Source organism: Eschrichtius robustus, chromosome 1 (assembly GCF_028021215.1).
Source record: "Eschrichtius robustus isolate mEscRob2 chromosome 1, mEscRob2.pri, whole genome shotgun sequence".
Lineage (NCBI taxonomy): Eukaryota > Metazoa > Chordata > Mammalia > Artiodactyla > Eschrichtiidae > Eschrichtius > Eschrichtius robustus.
In genome coordinates, this window is record NC_090824.1 from 40,101,388 (window position 1) to 40,119,211 (window position 17,824).

The window sequence follows — 17,824 nt, forward strand, 5'->3', positions numbered from 1 at the left end:
CAACCATCACACTATGATGCACTGCTAATTATGGTGGTTGTCCAATAAATATTCCTCAAAGCCGGTATTTGTGTGCTATGACTCTCTCATTGTAGATTCTGCATCTTAACATGCAGAATCTTAATATGCATCTTATATGGCTTAGGCAAATGCTAATGTGTCTTTTTACATTGAACACAGACCAAATGGATATTGAAGGGACAGTCAGAAATTCCAGAGATCAGGGAGATGCCAAAATAGGCGTGATCCAAAATTATTCAAAATAGACAAAATTATCCGGAATTAATTCACAAAATTATAGTCAATAAGGTAAATGAGCTTTCAGTAGTCAACAAGAATCAACTGTATCCACTTATTCATAATTTTTGAGGTTTTCTTTCCTTTATCATTACTGGCACCACGGTTATTAATTCTCATCCATACATTTATACTGATAGTTTCCTAAAAAAAAATGAAATAAAAACACCTGGGGCCCTATCAATTATATCACTGCAGTACAATTATCCTATCCCTCTAAGTATTAAAATTTTCCATTAATACTTATGACTCCATAGAAAATAAATATATCATTCAAAAATTCAAGAATCTTGAATAAACTTTAGTGTCTTTGTTTCCTTTCCCCTACTCTTTTTTTTTTTTTTTTGGAAAATATGGCACTGAAAGAGGTAGAGAGCAGGCAGACGCTATTCCCAGGAAATGTTTACATCGTCACCTTCATTGTCTAAAGTGCAACCATCTGAATGTCTTTCCTTGGCCAACATTATTTTCAGAAGGCCCTTGTCAACATATCAGTTTCCTTGGGAGATTAAAAGCAGCCAAAGCTACCATTTCTTGAGGGCCTATTTTGTGCTGAGCATGTTTAATGTATTAAATCTAATCTTCACACCAATCCTAAGAGTTATCTAACTTTAGCACCATTTTCCAGAAGGGGCAATAGAGCTGAAGGGACTGGTTCACTGTGGCAGAGCTGGGGTTAACCTACTGCACTTGCTAATATGAAGTCTATCCTCTTTCTAATACCTTCTGCCTGTTCCTCCACATGTCAAGCCTGTTGCCACCTTTGGGGCTTTGCCTTAGCTGTCCCCTCTGCCTGGGATGCTCTCTGTAATCTTCACATGGCTGGTTGCTTCTTGCCACTTGGGTCTCAGCCAAAATGTCACCTTCTCTTGAGTCCTCAATCCATTCTAGGTAAAGCAGTCACCTTGCCACACTCCATCACATCACCCTGTTTTAATTCTCCACTTAGCACCTAACCACGATTTGTTATTTTTTTGTGTTTTGTTTGCTTGCTTATTATCTGTCTCTTCATGAGAGGGTAGAAGCCCCGTGAGAGCCGAAATTCTGGATGTTGTGTTCTCTGCCCCATCTGTAACACCTAGAATGGAGTCGGGCACACAGCAGGTGCTCAATAAAGATCTATGAATGATTGAATGGCTTTCCTGCTGCCTCCATCACACACTAAAGTGGCATCAGGAAAGAATCTTGAAGTCCAGAGAGCTAAATTCAAGCTTCACCTTCAACTAGCCAGGGGGCTGTGCCCTGGGTGCCCTCCATTCAGCTCAATTTCTACCACCATCAGGTTGTTTTCCAAGGTCTCAGCAAGGTGAGCTGGAACTCAGGGCAGAATCAGAAAATCTTGTTGGGTCATAGGGACCCAGGCCATAGGAGACCAGGGGTCACAGGGCAAGAGGAACAGGCAAGCATCACTGATTTCATCATTTTGTCTTGGACTAACACAGTGGTTCACCGTAAGGCCCAGTACAGCTCAAGAACAGGGTAAATGTTTTAAGTATACAGATAAATCCTATCACTTTCTACAGGGGAAAAGTTTATATTAACAAAAGACACCAAGCCAAGGTCACTCAAACTGTCCTAGTTTTTATTTTTTTTTAACTTTTCATCTATTGCAAACCTCAAAGAAACCCCTTCAACAGTAGAGACTTTTGAAAATACCTATATAACACAACCAAATAGGTCCTAAAATGGGTCATTATCTAGTATATTTCACCAGGAGCCAGAAGTGAGAACACACTTTACATCTTTTTTCTCTAAAATTTATAGCTTCTCTTTTCTACTAGTTAACTGTCTCGTATAATTAGTTGAAGTGAAAATGTCCTCTAATTGCAGGGGAAAATATCAGTACAATGCCCTAGGAATTAGGAATTAATAAAAACCTTATTTTTGACACTTTTCATTGGAATTTCTTTTTTTTTCTTTTTTTTCATTGGAATTTCTTAACCTGAAGCCGTGTGTCCACAGTCAGGCTTCAGGGGACCACTAACCTGATGACACTTTTCCCAGCATGCTGGCAATATGCACACACGTGCATTTTTCTAGAAACAGGGTCCATAGCTTTTAACATCACTAAAACGGTCCAGGGTTCAAAAACAGTTTCAGAAGCACTGCTTCTGCTAAAAATTTGTTCTGAACTCTTCTGTACTGTGATGGAACAAGAGTAATAAAAAATAAAGCACTTAAGAGGTCCACAGCTCACAAATTAATAAATGCATTTTGTTTAGGAAATTCTGCTAATATGGCTTTTGTGTACTCTTTCAAAAATAATTTCAGAGCCTAGAACAAATCTGAGTATCAGCAGAACAATCTCCAGAAGACATTTCAGAAGGGAGCAGAATTTGCATTGTCCAATGGAAAAATGACCAGAACCACATAACTCTGATACTGGAAGGGGCCACAGAGCACTGGCTGCCCAGACCCCAGCATCACAGGCAAGAACACCAAAGCCCAGTGTGAGGACAGAGGCACATCAAATGTAAGTGCTACGAGAGAGATGCAGAAATAGCGACAAGCAAGTACAAGAGATATACACGACTTGCAAATAAAAATTCAGCTTTGTGGTTTTGGTTTAAGCACTTGGAGAACAGGCACTAGGTCTAGAGTATGCTCACACTGGCCCCATGTGACTTATTTCATTAAAGTAATTACAAGGGGCTCATGTTGGCTATGGTTCTATCCTATAGCAAATTTCTTAATTTTTTTTTTACCGCAGCACAAACTAAACACCTTTGGTTACCTTTTAAGCATTTCTCTCCCTGTAAGGTCAAAGTTGTGCAAGGGTGAAACTTATGTGAAAATCAAAGGAACTTTCCAGAAGGCAACACATAATAAAAGCACAGTTTAGTCTTTCTACTAAAACATCCTACGTGCTCTGACAATCACTGCTCTAATTTACAGGTGCTACAGAAACACACTAACATAATTCTTGATAAATCTCTCTGGATAGTACCACAATTCTCAACAAAAATCTCCCGTCTCATAAAATTCTTCAGTATAGCACTTAAACACTACAATAGCCAATACCTTTGGGCCCATTCCTCCATCTAATTAAAATGTCTGTCCTACAAGTGATTTATAGTATTTGTCATCACCTAGGGTGGATAGATAGACTGGTGGCTACAGACATTTCATGACAACAAAGCATTAATTACCATGCTAGTGAGAATGGCTTCTAGCAAAAGCTCAAATGGTGGGATTCTCAGTCACTCTCTGATGCGAGAAAACAGGGACATAACTTACCATCCCATAGAACAAGGAGCCCATTAGTGTAAATCAAGAAATATAGGCTTCCCTGGTGGCGCAATGGTTAAGAATCCGCCTGCCAATGCAGGGGACACGGGTTCCAGCCCTGGTCCAGGAGGATCCCACATGCCATGGAGCAACTAAGCCCGTGCACCACAACTACTGAGCCTGCGCTCTAGAGCCCGCGTGCCACAACTACTGAAGCCCACGTGCCTAGAGCCTGTGCTCCGCAACAAGAGAAGCCACCGCAATGAGAAGCCCACGCATCGCAACGAAGAGTAGCCCCTGCTCGCCACAACTAGAGAAAGCCCGTGCGCAGCAATGAAGACCCAACGCAGCCAAAAATAAATACATTAATAAATAAATTAAAAAAAAAAAAGAAATATAACTGCATGGCTTGAAATGAGGACCCACTGTAATTCCTTAAGGCTGATTCTAAGCCAAGGAAATAACATCAACATCACTACCAATGCTGAAAGTCATTTAGACATGAGTTAAATCCTGTCCAAGCCTGAGCAATTTAGATTTGTACCAACTGAATTCTTAGGAGTTACTAACTTTGAGAAGATATAAGTCATTTTGACTGTTTAAAACCAAACCAGTTACTCCTAAAGCAAAGAACTGATGTAACTGCCTAACATATGGAGGCAGAAGCTTTAGAGATGGAAGGGTCCTTAGAGAGATTCCAGTGCAACCCCCTCCTGATAGAAACTAGGGAGCCGAGACCCTGATACACAGAGGCTTGCCTGCAGTCACAGCTGACAGATGGCAAAGCCACACCTTGAACCCAGCTCTCCTGACTCTCACAGAACAGTACCTATATATTGCTGGAAGCTGTACAATGAAATACAAAGAGTTTCTTTAATTGGGTAGTTAATACTATACTAATTTACAGTTAAAGTTAACTTCCCATGTATTTACTAATAAGCCAGCTTCCACTAAAATTTTAGGACACAAATATATATATATGTAAATAAATATCTAACTGAATGTATTTACAAATTAATAAATTAATACATATCTAAATAAAAGGAAATAAGTACATCTTCATATCTATGTAGATGGTTAAGTGTGTCTGTCTGTCACACATCACATGAGCTAAGGCAACAGTAAAGCTTTGGCTGGAGCTTTGGTTTCCACATTCTGAAAACAAAGGATTGAGCTATAGTAGGTTCAAAAACTCAAAAATTTCCCAGGACCAAGCAGGTAATGAGTCAAGGGGACTGAGTATTAGGGGGTGGTGGGGTCTGTGGCAAACTAGAGCACCACAGAACTAAATGCCTTCGGACTGAATGTTAAAAACATCACTGCCAAATGAATACATCTGTAGCCTGTCCATGGGCCTAAGAGCTGTCAGGCTTTTTGTTGCTGTTCTGAACTAGACCCTCCTGCTTCAACATCAGTGATTCTTTTCTGACCTGTACAAAGCTTGGGGGTATTTGATGGTTCAAAAAGGGTGTTACTGTTTTCTGTCTTGGGGAGTTAAATGTTCTTTTGGGTCATCTGTTCATAGATATTGAAACTCAGTTCCCTCCAAACTTTCGGACGATAGAAAGATTTCTGTGGGTCAGGAACGTTTACCTTTCAAAAGGGATCTGTGATGTCTCTCTGGGAAAGCATTATTAGGTTAGACGTTCCTTATCTTCTTTTGAGGGATGATTTTTCACAGTCCTTTAAGTGAAGCAGGCCTGTGGCCATCCTATCTGTGCTGGAGCCTTAAAAATCAACTGTTTTTCCTCCAGGAAAATGTTTCTGGTCTCCCCAAAGCAGGCACTCACCAGCATCTTAGTCCTTACTTCTGTTCTGTCATTTCCTGGTTGCTATCCCCCCTACCTCCCCAATCTCTCTCCCCCTTGGAACTATGAGGCCTGTGAAGAAAAGGACCATGTCTATCTTGCCCACTTGCCTCTCCAAGGTAGAGCACAGTGCCTGGTATATAGGACATGCTCAATGGTGCATGAAAGCTCACCTAGGGCTTGGCATTTCATAGAGAAACATGTAATAGTCTGTTAGAGTAGCTACCCCAGGAGCAGAGGGGATGAATCTCAGTCAGTCACCCACACTTTTAAACCCTGAACTCCTCTGACCAATATCATACACTTCCATGAGAGCCCAATCCATTCATATATCCATCCTTTCAGGATAGAGGGGAAGTGGGCAGTGGAGATCTTAGGATGCTGAGGGAACACGAAGGAGGAGGAGGAGGATCAAACCCAGACTTGGAATGTCAGGGAAAGTTTCCTGGGTAAAGTGAGGTCTATGGTGAGACCTGAAGCACAAGTAGGAATTAGCATGGTCGCTCTTGAGGAACTGAAAGCTGCTCATTGTGGCTGGAGCATGGAGTGTGGGATGGGGTGAGGTAAGCAATAAGGCTGAAGAGGAAATCGGGGTCCAGATCATGCAGAACATTCTATAGCATTTTGAAGAGTTGCGTTTTATCTAAGGGCAGTGGGGAACCACTGAAGGGTTTTAAGTAAAGGAATGACTATCAGCTCGGCAACTGAGAAAGATCATTTTGGATACAGCAATGATGAAAGTGGAAAGAAAGTGGTCAGGAACTGACTTTCAGGCCTCATTTTTATCATATTCTAATAAAATGGAGCAAGCAGCCAACACAAATGGAGTACCAGATCTAGCCAACTGTTTTACAAAATAGAAGAAAGACTACAGAAAATCCAAGGCACTCCTCTGATTCTACATAAATGCTACCCATCTCATTAAAAAGTACTGCACTTTTACTATCACAACTAGTCATCATTCTAAACATTTGCTAGATACCAAAACTGTACTAAGAGTTATAATGATTCACTCTGCCCACCGACCTCATTAGCTCTCCAGGGTTGAAGCACAACCGAATTTAACATGTCGGGCTCACAAACTACCAGTGAACAAAGTTACACCATATTAACAGGTTTAGAAATCATAGTCTTTTAAAATAAGCAAAAGCAAAGAATTCTCCAAACAGTTTTCCATCCATTATCATATTCAAAGGACACAAGAATCTGGTCCAGTCTTTCAAGTGCAAGTTGGTATGTAATTAATTCATTTTTTACAAGGGACACTGTGATCATTGTAATAACTGGTCACTCCCGAATTACTTTCATTTTGTTTTTAGAAAGATGAATAGGGACTTCCCTGGTGGTGCAGTGGTTAAGAATCCGCCTGCCAGTGCAGGGGACACGGGTTTGAGCCCTGGTCCGGGAAGATCCTACATGCCACGGAGCAACTAAGCCCGTGCGCCACAACTACTGAGCCCGTGCTCTAGAGCCCATGAGCCACAACTACAGAGCCCGCTTGCCACAACTACTGAAGTCCACACGCCTAGAGCCTGTGCTCCACAACAAGAGAAGCCACAGCAATGAGAAGCCTGCGCACCGCAACCGAGAGTAGCCCCCGCTCGCCACAACTAGAGAAAGCCTGCGTGTAGCAACAAAGACCCAGTGCAGCCAAAAATAAATAAATTAATTTTTTAAAAAAGATGAATAAAATGTTTAAGCCAAGATCCTTCCAAAGTGCTTATACTTTACTTGCTCCAAAATCACATTTCAACAGAGATTTAGTGCCTACTATATACCAGACACTGCTCAAGATGCTGGACTTAGAACAGTGACTAAGACAGGTGGGGGTCCCTGCTCTCAAGGTGTTTATACCCTAAAGGAGGAAGGTAAAATAAGAAAATAAATTAACAGAATGATCTCAGAGAGGGATGAGTGCAATGAAGGGTGACAGATAATAATGTGGTCTGGAAGGTGTTCTCTGAGGGGGGAACATCTGAGCCACAACTTAACCATGATGAGAAACAGACAGCCCCACTGCAGCAAAATTCTTACCATGAAACTGAAGACACAATATATCCAACACAATTCACATACACTGGGATAAACCTCCCTAGAGACGCTAAAATATGTTTCTTCCCTAAACGCTCCTCACCAATCGGCTCCGAAAAAAATTATTGTGAGAACGAATAACTGTACCACAAAGTACAAAAGAGAATGAACCGCCAGATAATGAATCTAGAAGATTCAATCTGATGCTATAAATTCATATACCTGGATCCAGGAATCAAGGGCAAAGATAATCAACGATTGCCAAGTGGTAACCTGGCTGCTTCCCTTGACAAGACTACTAAACAGGTAACCAAGACTACTAAGTAGGTAACCTCACTGAGTTGAGAGAAAGCAGCCCTCCAGTGCTGTAGGGAACAGAATGTCTTCAGGAGGGTTGAACCAGGAAAACAGCCTGGGATACTGCCAAGCAGGTCCTTCCTTCCTGAGGGGATGCCAAGGCCTTTCCATGACGCAGCCTCCAGCTCCTCCTGCCTCCTGCCATGTCCCTATGCTCTGCACTAAGTATTAAGTGCTGGTCCCCATTTGGTAAGTCAGCGAATACAGAGCAAATCTGTGAAAGGAGAAGATAAGGTTTTAACTTAGACAAACTTTTGGGTTTTAGAAGTTCAAGAAATTATGCAAAATAAACCGGTTCCAGAAGAAACAGAAAAAAAACTGACAGTGATAATTTAGAAAATGAGACTGTGTCCAAAAGTCAGAAACTGTATTTAATGAATTTGGTTTGTTTTAATGCTCCTACTCTGATTATATTTTTTGCACTAAAGAGGCAACATAGTTTTCAAGAGTCAGCCTTGGCTCAAATCTAATTCAGGCACTTATTTACCTAACATCTTCTCTGGTAAAATAAGGATAATAAATCCTCACCGTTTTTTCCCTACAGCTTTATTGAGTATAACTGTCACACAACAACGTGCACACACTTAACAGTGAACTATCTGATGTGCTTAGACGTAAGTATATAACTGTGAAACCATCAGCACAATCAAAATAATGAATATATTCATCTCGCTCAGAAGTTTCCTTGTGCCTCATTTGTAATCCATCCCTCCATCACCTTCATTCTCCCATTCCCAGGCAACCACTGATCTGCTTCCTGTCACTACAAACTAGTTTACATTTTCCATAATTTTGTGTAAATGAAATCATATAGTATGTACTCTTTTGTGTCTGGCTTCTTTCAGTATGTAAATTACATATTTTAAGATTCATCCATATTGTTACATGTATCAATAGTTCATCACTTTTTTTTTTACTGGGTAGTATTCCATTGTATAGATACACAATTTGTTTAAATATTCACCTGTTGGGGACTTCCCTGTTGGCACAGTGGTTAAGAATCCAGCTGCCAATGCAGGGGACACAGGTTCGACCCCTGGTCCGGGAAGATCCCACATGCCGCACAGCAGCCAAGCCCGTGCGCCACAACTACTGAAGCCCGCGTGCCTAGAGCCCGTGCTCCTCAACAAGAGAAGCTACCTCAATGAGAAGCAAGTGCACCTCAACGAAGAGTAGCCCCCGCTCGCCACAACTAAAGAAAGACCTCACGCAGCAACAAAGACCCAACGCAGCCAAAAATAAATAAATAAAATAAATTTAAATATTCACCTGTTGACTGACATTTTCCAGTTTGGGGGCTATTACAAATAAAGCAGCTGTGAATATTCATGTACAAGTCTCTGTATAAATGGTTTCATTTCTCTTGGTAAGTACTTAAGAGTAGCTAGGTCCCATGGTAAGTATACGTCTAACACTTTAAGAAACTGTTAAAGTGTTTTCTAACATGACTATTGTTTTATATCCTGCACAGTAGTATATGAGAGTTCCAGTTGCTCCACTTCCTCACCAACTCTTGGTATGATCAGTCTCTTTAATTTTAGCCTTTCCCATGGGTTTTGGTTTTAATTTACTTTTCCTTGACTAATCTTTTAATGTGCTATTTTCCATGAAGGGTGCCTATACAAATCTTTGTCCCATTTTTAAATTGAATATTTTTCTCATTGCGTTTTAAGAGTTTTTATATATTCCCGTTAAAAGTCCCTTGTCTGATTTACATGTTACAAATAATTTCTCCCAGTCAGTGGCTTGTGTTTTCTTTTTCTTAAGTATCTTCTGAAATGCAATAGTTAATTTTAATAGTCTGATTTGATTTTTTTATAGTACTTGCTTTTTTGTGTCCTGTCTAAAAAATGTTTGCTGAACCCAAGGGCACTAAGATCTTTCTTCTATGTTTTCTTATAAAAATTTTACAGCTAAAATCCTTTTTTTAGGTCTATGATCCATTTTGAGTTAATTTTTGTGTATGATATGAGGTAAAGGTCAATGCTCAAGTTACTGCACATAGCTATTCAATTGTTCACGCACCTCTTGTTGAAAAAAATTATCATTTCCCCATTGAATTGCCTTGACATCTTTGTCAAAAAAGAAAGTCAATTGATCATATATGTGTGAATCTATTTCTAGACTCTCTTCTACTCCGCTGATCTATATGACTCTCTTTACTCCGATACCACATTATCTTAATTATGGTAATGTTATAGTTATCTTGAAATCAGATAGTTTAAGTCCCCCAACTCATCCTTTTTCAAAATTATTCTTAGATGAGTCTGGGTCCTTCACATGTTCATATAAACTTTAGAATCAGTCTGTTAATTTCTACAACAAAGCTTGATGGTATTTTAACTAGGATTGCATTAAATCTATTGAACAACTTGGGAAGAACTGTTAAGAATTGAGGTCTTAACAATATTGAATCTTCCCATTTATGAATACAGTATCTCTCTCCATTCATTTAGATCTTTAACTTATTTCAGTGATGGTTTGTCATTTTCAGTGAACAAGCCTTGCATGTTTTATCCAATTTCATATTTTGATGCTCTTTTAAATGGTATTTTTCTATCAGTTTTCGATTGTCCACTGATAATATATAGAAACAATTGATTTTTGTAGATTGGTTTGGATCCTGCAACCTAGCTAAACCTAGCTTGTTGGTTCTAGAAGCCCTTTTGTAGGTGTCTTAGAATTTTCTACAGACAGTTTTACTTCTTCCTTTGCATGTACTTTATTTTTTTAATTGCCTATGGCACTGACTGGGACCTCCAATACACTGCTGAACAGAAGTGGTAAGAGTAGCTATCCTTGTCACTCCTGATCTTAGGGGAATATCATTCTGTTTTTCACCATTAACATGTTACCTGTAGGTTTTTCACAGTTGTCCTTCATCACGTTGAAAAAGTTCTCTTCTATTACTAATTTGTTGAGAGTTTTTATCATGAATGGGTACTGAATTGTGTCAAATACTTTTTCTCTATCTATTGAGATGATCATATGAATCTCCTTTTTTATTCTGTTAATATGAAGAGTTGCACTGATTGATTATAAATGTTTAATCAACCTTGCAGTCCTGGTTATAACCCCATTTGATCATTTGCTATATTGCTGCGTTTGATTTGCTAAAATTTAAGGTTTTGTTTTTTTTTTATAAGTTTATTTATTTATTTAGGCTGTGTGGGGTCTTCGTCTCTGTGCAAGGGCTTCCTCCAATTGCGGCAAGCGGGGGCCACTCTTCATCGCGGTGCGCGGGCCTCTCACTATCGCGGCCTCTCCCGCTGCGGAGCACAGGCTCCAGACGCGCAGGCTCAGCAATTGTGGCTCACGGGCCTAGCCGGTCCGCGGCATGCGGGATCCTCCCAGACCAGGGCCCGAACCCGTGTCCCCTGCATTGGCAGGCAGACTCTCAACCACTGCGCCACCAGGGAAGCCCTAAGATTTTTTTATATCTATATTCATGAGGGGCACTGGTCTGTAGTTTTATTTATTTGTAATGTTTTCATCAAGTTTTGGTATAAAGGTAATGTTGGCCTCATGAAATGAGCCGGGATGTGTTTCCTTCTCTTCTGTTTTCTGAATAGTTTGTATAGTTGGCAATATTTATTCCTTAAATGTATGATAGAACTCACCAGTAAAGCCTTCTGGGACCTTGAGTTTGCATTGTGGAAGGTTTTTAACTACAAACTCAATTGCCTTAATAGACATAATGCTATTCAAGTTATTTGAATGAGTTTGGGTCATTTGTATCTTTCAAAGAATTTGTTCATTTCATCTAATTGTGGAATTTCCTGGCATAAAGTTATTCATAATATTCTTTTTCTTTTTAAATGTCCATAGGATCTATAGTGATGTTCTCTCATTCCTAACATTGGTAATTTGTGTCTTTTTTTTCTTGATCATTTGAGGTTTATCAATTTTATTACTTTTTTTTTCAAAGAACAAGCTTTTTGTTTCATTGATTTTTCTCTGCTGTTTCTATTTTCTGCTTCAACTAACCTCTGTTATCTTTACATTTCCTTCTTTTTGCTTATTTAGGATTCAATTTGCTCTTCTCTTCTAGTTTCAGGTGGAAACTCAGGTCTTAGAGATGTTTTCTAATTTAAGTGTTTAATGCTGTGAATTTCCGTTTAAGAATATCTTTAGTTGTTACATTATATCCCACTACCTCCTTGGATATAATGTAAATTAAATGAAATATGTATAGTTAGGAAAGAAATAGTTGATTGCCTAATCCATGGCAGGAACTGTGCCATGGATTATACTGCACTAGGAATATACGTGCACTAGGAATATACTGCACGAAAGAGATCTAACCCTTTCTCTCATCAAGCTTAGAAGGTAATACAGATGAAATTGGTACAAAATCAATGTCAATGATTATCTTCTTAATACTCAGAAAGCATGTTAAGCAAAAAAGCATAACAACTTTGTTTTAGTCTAATAATAAAGGTGTCTTCTGTTTTTGTCTCTTCTCATGATCTAGCAAAAACTAAGCTGCTAGTTTTTTTTTTTTTTTAGAGTTTAGCAATTTGTAATTTCAATTGCAACAAATAAATTTATTGTGGAGTAAATTACTCCATTTGTAACTTTCTGAATAAACTACACATTTCAATTTAATATGCTAAAGATAAATAAGTACTTCTGTAATTCTAAATTTCAAAACCACCTTTAGACTTATAAAGGATCATTTAGAAAACAAACATTCCACATATTTCCAAATATTTTCTTAAAATTATTTTCTTAACAAAAAATTTTAAAAGAAAGGAAACACACTACCCATTCTACCCTATCATCACAGTTTCAAAATAGCCAGAACTTTTAAAAACTGCCTCCTAATTGAATATGAGTGTCTTGACAAATCACCCGTTTTAAGGTCATTTAAATGCTGACCTACCCTACGAAACACACATATTTTCCGGAACACCACATTAAACATCTAAATATAATTAATTCAGACAATTATAGATACAGAAATTTAATTTACATTTAAATCTATTCAGCCAGTGGGACAATAGGCAGCTCTAAATACCCCCACCTTGTCAGGTAACCTGAATCTTCCTACACTTATGCTTCTTCCAATCCTTATCTTGTGGGCTTCATTTAGGCTACAGGTTCTCAAACTTCACTGCACATTGGAATCACGCGGAGAGCTGAAAAGTACTGTTGCTGGGGTCCACAGCCATAGATTCCTGTCTAGAGTCTTTAAACGTGGGGATTTTGAAAAGCTCCCCAGGTGATTCAAATGTGCAGACTAGGGGTAAAATGAACCAGTCTAGGATCTCTTTGGGAAAACAGGTTTCTAATGGCCATTGGTCAGTCTGCACCACCATATTTCAGAACCTAGTTCTTTTAGAGCTTTGCCCAACCTAACTCCTAATCAGACACTAATTTAATAATTCCATTCAGATTCCTAGACTCACCTCTATTTCCTGTCCAGAAAGTCACAGGATAAAAAGTCAATCTCTATTTTGGCCATTCCTCTCCAGACCACTTCTAAATTCCACAAAGTAAATTCAGCTGAAGGGAAAGTAACTCAATATAATTTGATGATATGGTTAAACAGTCATTATGGCTTTTTCTCCTATTTAAGAGACTACTCCACAAGCTAGCTGTAAGTTTACAAAGTATATGATAAAATTATCAGTTCCTCAAAGTGGAAAATAAATATCTAAATGAGTCTTCCTTATTATCCATCTGATTCCCCCACTTGTTAATTTCAAACAGGTTTTCAATACTGAGTCACCATTCTGGGCTCAAAACTGACATCCTCCAGAATTTAAATCATTGAACTCCCGAGAGTCTTCCAAGGGCTTACTCCATTTTGCCAGGCCAGACCACTTCATCATAATTATCATTTCATCACATAAGAGTGGGAAGAATAACACCTGCATCACAAAAACAGTATGAAGATTAAGAAGCAAAAGCATTTTAGCACTGTGTAGAGTGCTCTAGACATTTTAATTTATTTGCAGCAGAAATTTTGCCTCATGGGAACTATGTGAAAAGCACAGGCAAGTAGGAAGTTGCGGGTAACTACTTGTCAATATGCAGAAGCACCAGCAGGTGAGGCGAGGGGAGGGGGGCAGTTCACAAACTGCTGAAGAGCCCTCTCAACTCTCAAGACCAATAACAACGGAAACACATACTGCAGGACTCACACCTCTCAGGCTGAAACTGAACTGAAGTTACAAACACACGTAAACCTCATCTCCTTGGAAAACTGCTAAACAAACCTTTGCCAACCGAAGACCCAGGCACTCCAGTCCCTGCCAATGTAGGTTATGTACCTCTGGGATGTAATGGATGTGCATGCTGAAACACGTGTGCACCTCTGAGCTGCTGAACCAACACGTATCCACAAACATTATGAATAAGACCTGCGAGAATGTATCGCTTTCTCCTAAGAAGCGCTTAAAAAACTTTACCCAAATCAAGTCACTTTCCTATCTATCACACCTTCTTTGCCTTTCCTGCGTATTACCCTCAAGCTGAGAGTTGGGGGTCCTTACCCAAAGTCTGGGCGGAGGGGGATGACCGCTCCTACCCCGACTTCCCGTTAGCCCAAGCTGCCATCCCGAAAGGGGACCGTGTCCAGGATGGCTTCCTAGAGACACACCTGTGCCCTCGCGCACCACCAGTGCCGTGGCCACCTGGGCGAGAACCAAAGCGAGGACCGCAGTGGAGGGAATTCCCTGCGCTTGGGAAGATGGGAAAGCGGGCCCCGAGCAAGTTTTGTAAAATGAAGGGGGGCAGAAGGTGCGGAGTGGACACAAAGGGGTGGGTTCAAGGTACTCACCCAGCCCTCGAAGGTGTCCGAGGCGCCGGCCGTGCGCAGCAGCTCCTGGAACTGCAGGGTGCAGTTGGCCACAAAGTGGTCGTAGCCCAGGGGCGTCTCGTGGAAGACAGCCAGCTCGAGGTGGCCGCCGTCGGTGACGTTGGCGCAGAATTCCTCGTTGTACGTGGGTTTGTTGGTCTTCTGCTTGGTGCTCGTCTGGCCCACGCGTACCTGGTCCACGCTCACCGTCAGGTAGGGGTCCAGCAGCTGATAGCCCTTCTTGAAGAGCGAGTGGCGCAGGGACCAGCGGGTGGGCTGCAGCCCCACGGCCTCGCCAATGCGGACCCTCAAGTAGCCATTGAACTTCATGGTGCCGGACGACATGCCGGGGCCGCTGTCCCAGACCAGGGGCCGCGCGGTCTCGCAGCGGGAGAGCGGGGAGCCCTCGTTCAGGCCAGCCCTCGCGGCGGCCGCAGGAGTGGAGGCAGCTCCCGGGAAATGCGGAGCCCAAGCCCCCGTCGACCAGCCATTCTGCCTCCCGCGCCGGACCTTCCCTCCCCTCCTTCCCTCCCTCTCTCCCTCCCTCGCGAGGTGGAAAGGAGGGGAGCCGGGCGCCAAGCCCTCAGAGGGCCGGGGTCGCCCGACCGTCCCTCTCGAGCCTCCCGGGGGCTCGCGCGGAACTCGCCCCTTCTCCAGGGCCGGGAAGCGCCTCTCCCCGGAGAGCCGGAGCGACCCGTCCGGTTAGCTCGAGCCTCAAGCGTCTCCTGCCCCCGCCTCCTCCCGCTTCTGCTCCTGCCCCCGCCTCCGCGGGCTCACGCTCTCCCCCACTCGGTGAGCTTCAAACCAGGAAGCAGCTGCCGCCCCATCCCGGGCAGGAGCCTCGCGCCGCCGGGCTCCAAGTTCACGGCAACCCTGCGCGGGGCTGGCGCGCCCTCCGAAGCCCGGGGGCGCGGCGCGCGGCCGTCGCCCGACCCTGCGTTCGGTCAGTAGCGGGGCGCAAGCGGCCTGGGGAGCGTGGCGCAGGCCGGTTCGCACCGCTCTGCTCGCGCTCCCTGCAGCGGGGTCTGGCGGGGAGCTCTGGGCTGGAAGCTGCCCCAGGTGCAGGCCATAAAGGGAAGGGCTTGCGGCCCAGCCTGAGCGAACACCTGAGGCTTGGGAGACAGACCCAGGGAGCGCCGGAAGGCGGGAAGGAGGACGAGCAGGGAACCCACGCGGCTGGGAGTCGCCCGCGCCCCCCAGCCCACCCTAGGAGGTGGGCTGGCGACCCAACGTGGCCATCTGGGAGAGGCCCTGGCCGGAGACGGGTGCGTGACGGGGAGGTTCCTTTACCTAATCTTTACAGGGATGGCTCATCCCGGGTTCAGCTTGGGCCCATCCTGTTTGTGCACCTTTCCTGCGGAGAGTAATTACACGGTTGTTGTGTGTGTGCGTGTGTGTGTGTTTTTAATAGAGCCGTAGTGGTGATGGAAATCCTGTCCGCCTCCTTCCTCGGAGAGGTGTGTCTTGTTGCACAAAGAGCAGGAAAGTTCAGTTCTGAAGACAGACATGGCCGGGACATAATAAATCTCTTCCTCTGCGGGGTGATTCCCGGTCCACCCAGCCCTGCATGACAAGAGCAGTAGATGTTCACACACACAGTCCCTGGCACATGTGCTCGATCGCCTCTTCTAGGAACACTCGCGGCTGTTGCTCTCTTTATGAGTCAGAGGCGGCAGCCTTCAGTTTTTTTCTCCACTCAGGGCTCCTGCAGTTTTTGTCCCCTGGGAGCTCCTTACTCCCTGAGGGCCAGGTCAACCAATTTGTCTCCCATAAAGCCTAGGCCATTCTTAAGATACTTAATTACATTCTCTCTGGCGACTCAGTCTCCTGCTAGCAGGTCAGTCTTTCTAGCCCCTCTACCCATAGTGCCCTATTTGGGGGCTCTCTAACCTAGGTTCTCAACATTTCACTGAGGCACACTATGGAATGAAAACAAATAAGAACAATGGGTCGGTGGGGGAGGGCCTGTCTTAAAATAACAGCAAAATGTCCTTAGAAGAACAGGGCAAGGATGCAACACATCATCCTAATGACACCTTAGCTTTGGACGGGGCTTGTAAAGCAAGCTCTCAAACATCCAAGGAGTTCCTGCATGGCCCTGGTGCTCTAGGAGAAAAGGTCAAGGGGACCATTTGGGTCAACTTTGTCATCCTCTCCTCCGAAGAGTGGGACTCTAGCTTTAAGAACCACTAAAGGATTTGCTGCTGTTGGGCTATAATACTAAAAGAAGACTGTCCCAAATCGTGGCCAGCTATACAGCTGCCCTAGGGTTGTGTGATGAGAGACACAAGATACTCTGTTTTTGCGCTGTCGGTCAGTGCCAGGCATAGCTGAGCAGTGGTGACAGAGCAGTGGGCAGGATAGCCATGCTGCCTGCTCTCCTGGGGCTTACAGTCCCACAAGGGAGGGAAAACAATGAAGAGAGGGTGTAGTGGAGGGACAGGCCAAGGTGCCCTGGGATAACATAACCTGGGGGGCAGGGGTAGTCAGAGAAGGGCCACCTAAAATAATTGACAGCAGAAGGATCTGTTTATTCTGGGTTCCTGAGAAAAGGGGCAGTTTGACCTGTCTGGGGAACAGGGAGGATTCCACGTGGCTGGAGGGGCAAGTGACTGCAATGAGCCTGAAAAGGTGGGTCGGGGTCCGAGACTGACCAGAAGTGGTAGGTTTTTGGACATTCGCTATGAACAGCTGGAAACCTCTGGAAGGCTGTTCAGCAGGGCCAGGACAGGAGGAGATTGGGGTTTGAAAATCCTCTCTGGGGCTGTGTGAAGAATGGACGGCAAGGAGCAAGCGCAGGTGTGGGGAGACCAGAGAGGAGGTTGCTGCCGAACTCCAGAGGGGAGGAGATGGTGACCGGGACGCGGGTGGTGTGACGGCAATGAGGATAAGGGGGTGGAACTGACAGGTCTCGGGGATGGATGGAAGGGAAAGAATGAGGAAGAGGAAAGTATCAAGGGGGAACTTGCAGGAAATCAGCCTGAGCAACCGTGTGGATTACAGAGCCATTAGTGATTAGGAAACACTAGGAGAGGAGCCGCAGATTTGTGGGAGGGTTGGGAGGGGGTGGAGTTCAATTCGAGACAGGTCAGGTTTGATACACCTCTGATACATTTAAGTGTAAATCCAAAGTGGGCAATCGGGGCTATGTGGTTGTGAAGGTCAGAGGTGGAGTCTGAAGTAAAGGCATAAATGTAGGCGCCATTAGTATAGAGATCGCAATCAAAGCCGGCATAGTGGATGAGATCTCCGTTCCAGGAAAAGATAGGAAGAGAATGTAGCTTGAGAAAAGAAGGGG

General features: G+C 43.3%; 1 protein-coding gene across 1 annotated transcript in view; it reads right to left on the reverse strand.

The window, feature by feature from the left end:
- PRKCH (protein kinase C eta) overlaps positions 1–15,229 on the reverse strand; it is a 219,793-nt gene extending 204,564 nt beyond the window's left edge. The window contains exon 1 of the mRNA XM_068544432.1: positions 14,509–15,229. Coding sequence (XP_068400533.1) covers positions 14,509–14,871 — 363 coding nt within the window. The 5' untranslated portion in view covers positions 14,872–15,229. The remainder of the gene's footprint in view (positions 1–14,508) is intronic.
- Between the last annotated feature and the right edge of the window lie 2,595 nt (positions 15,230–17,824).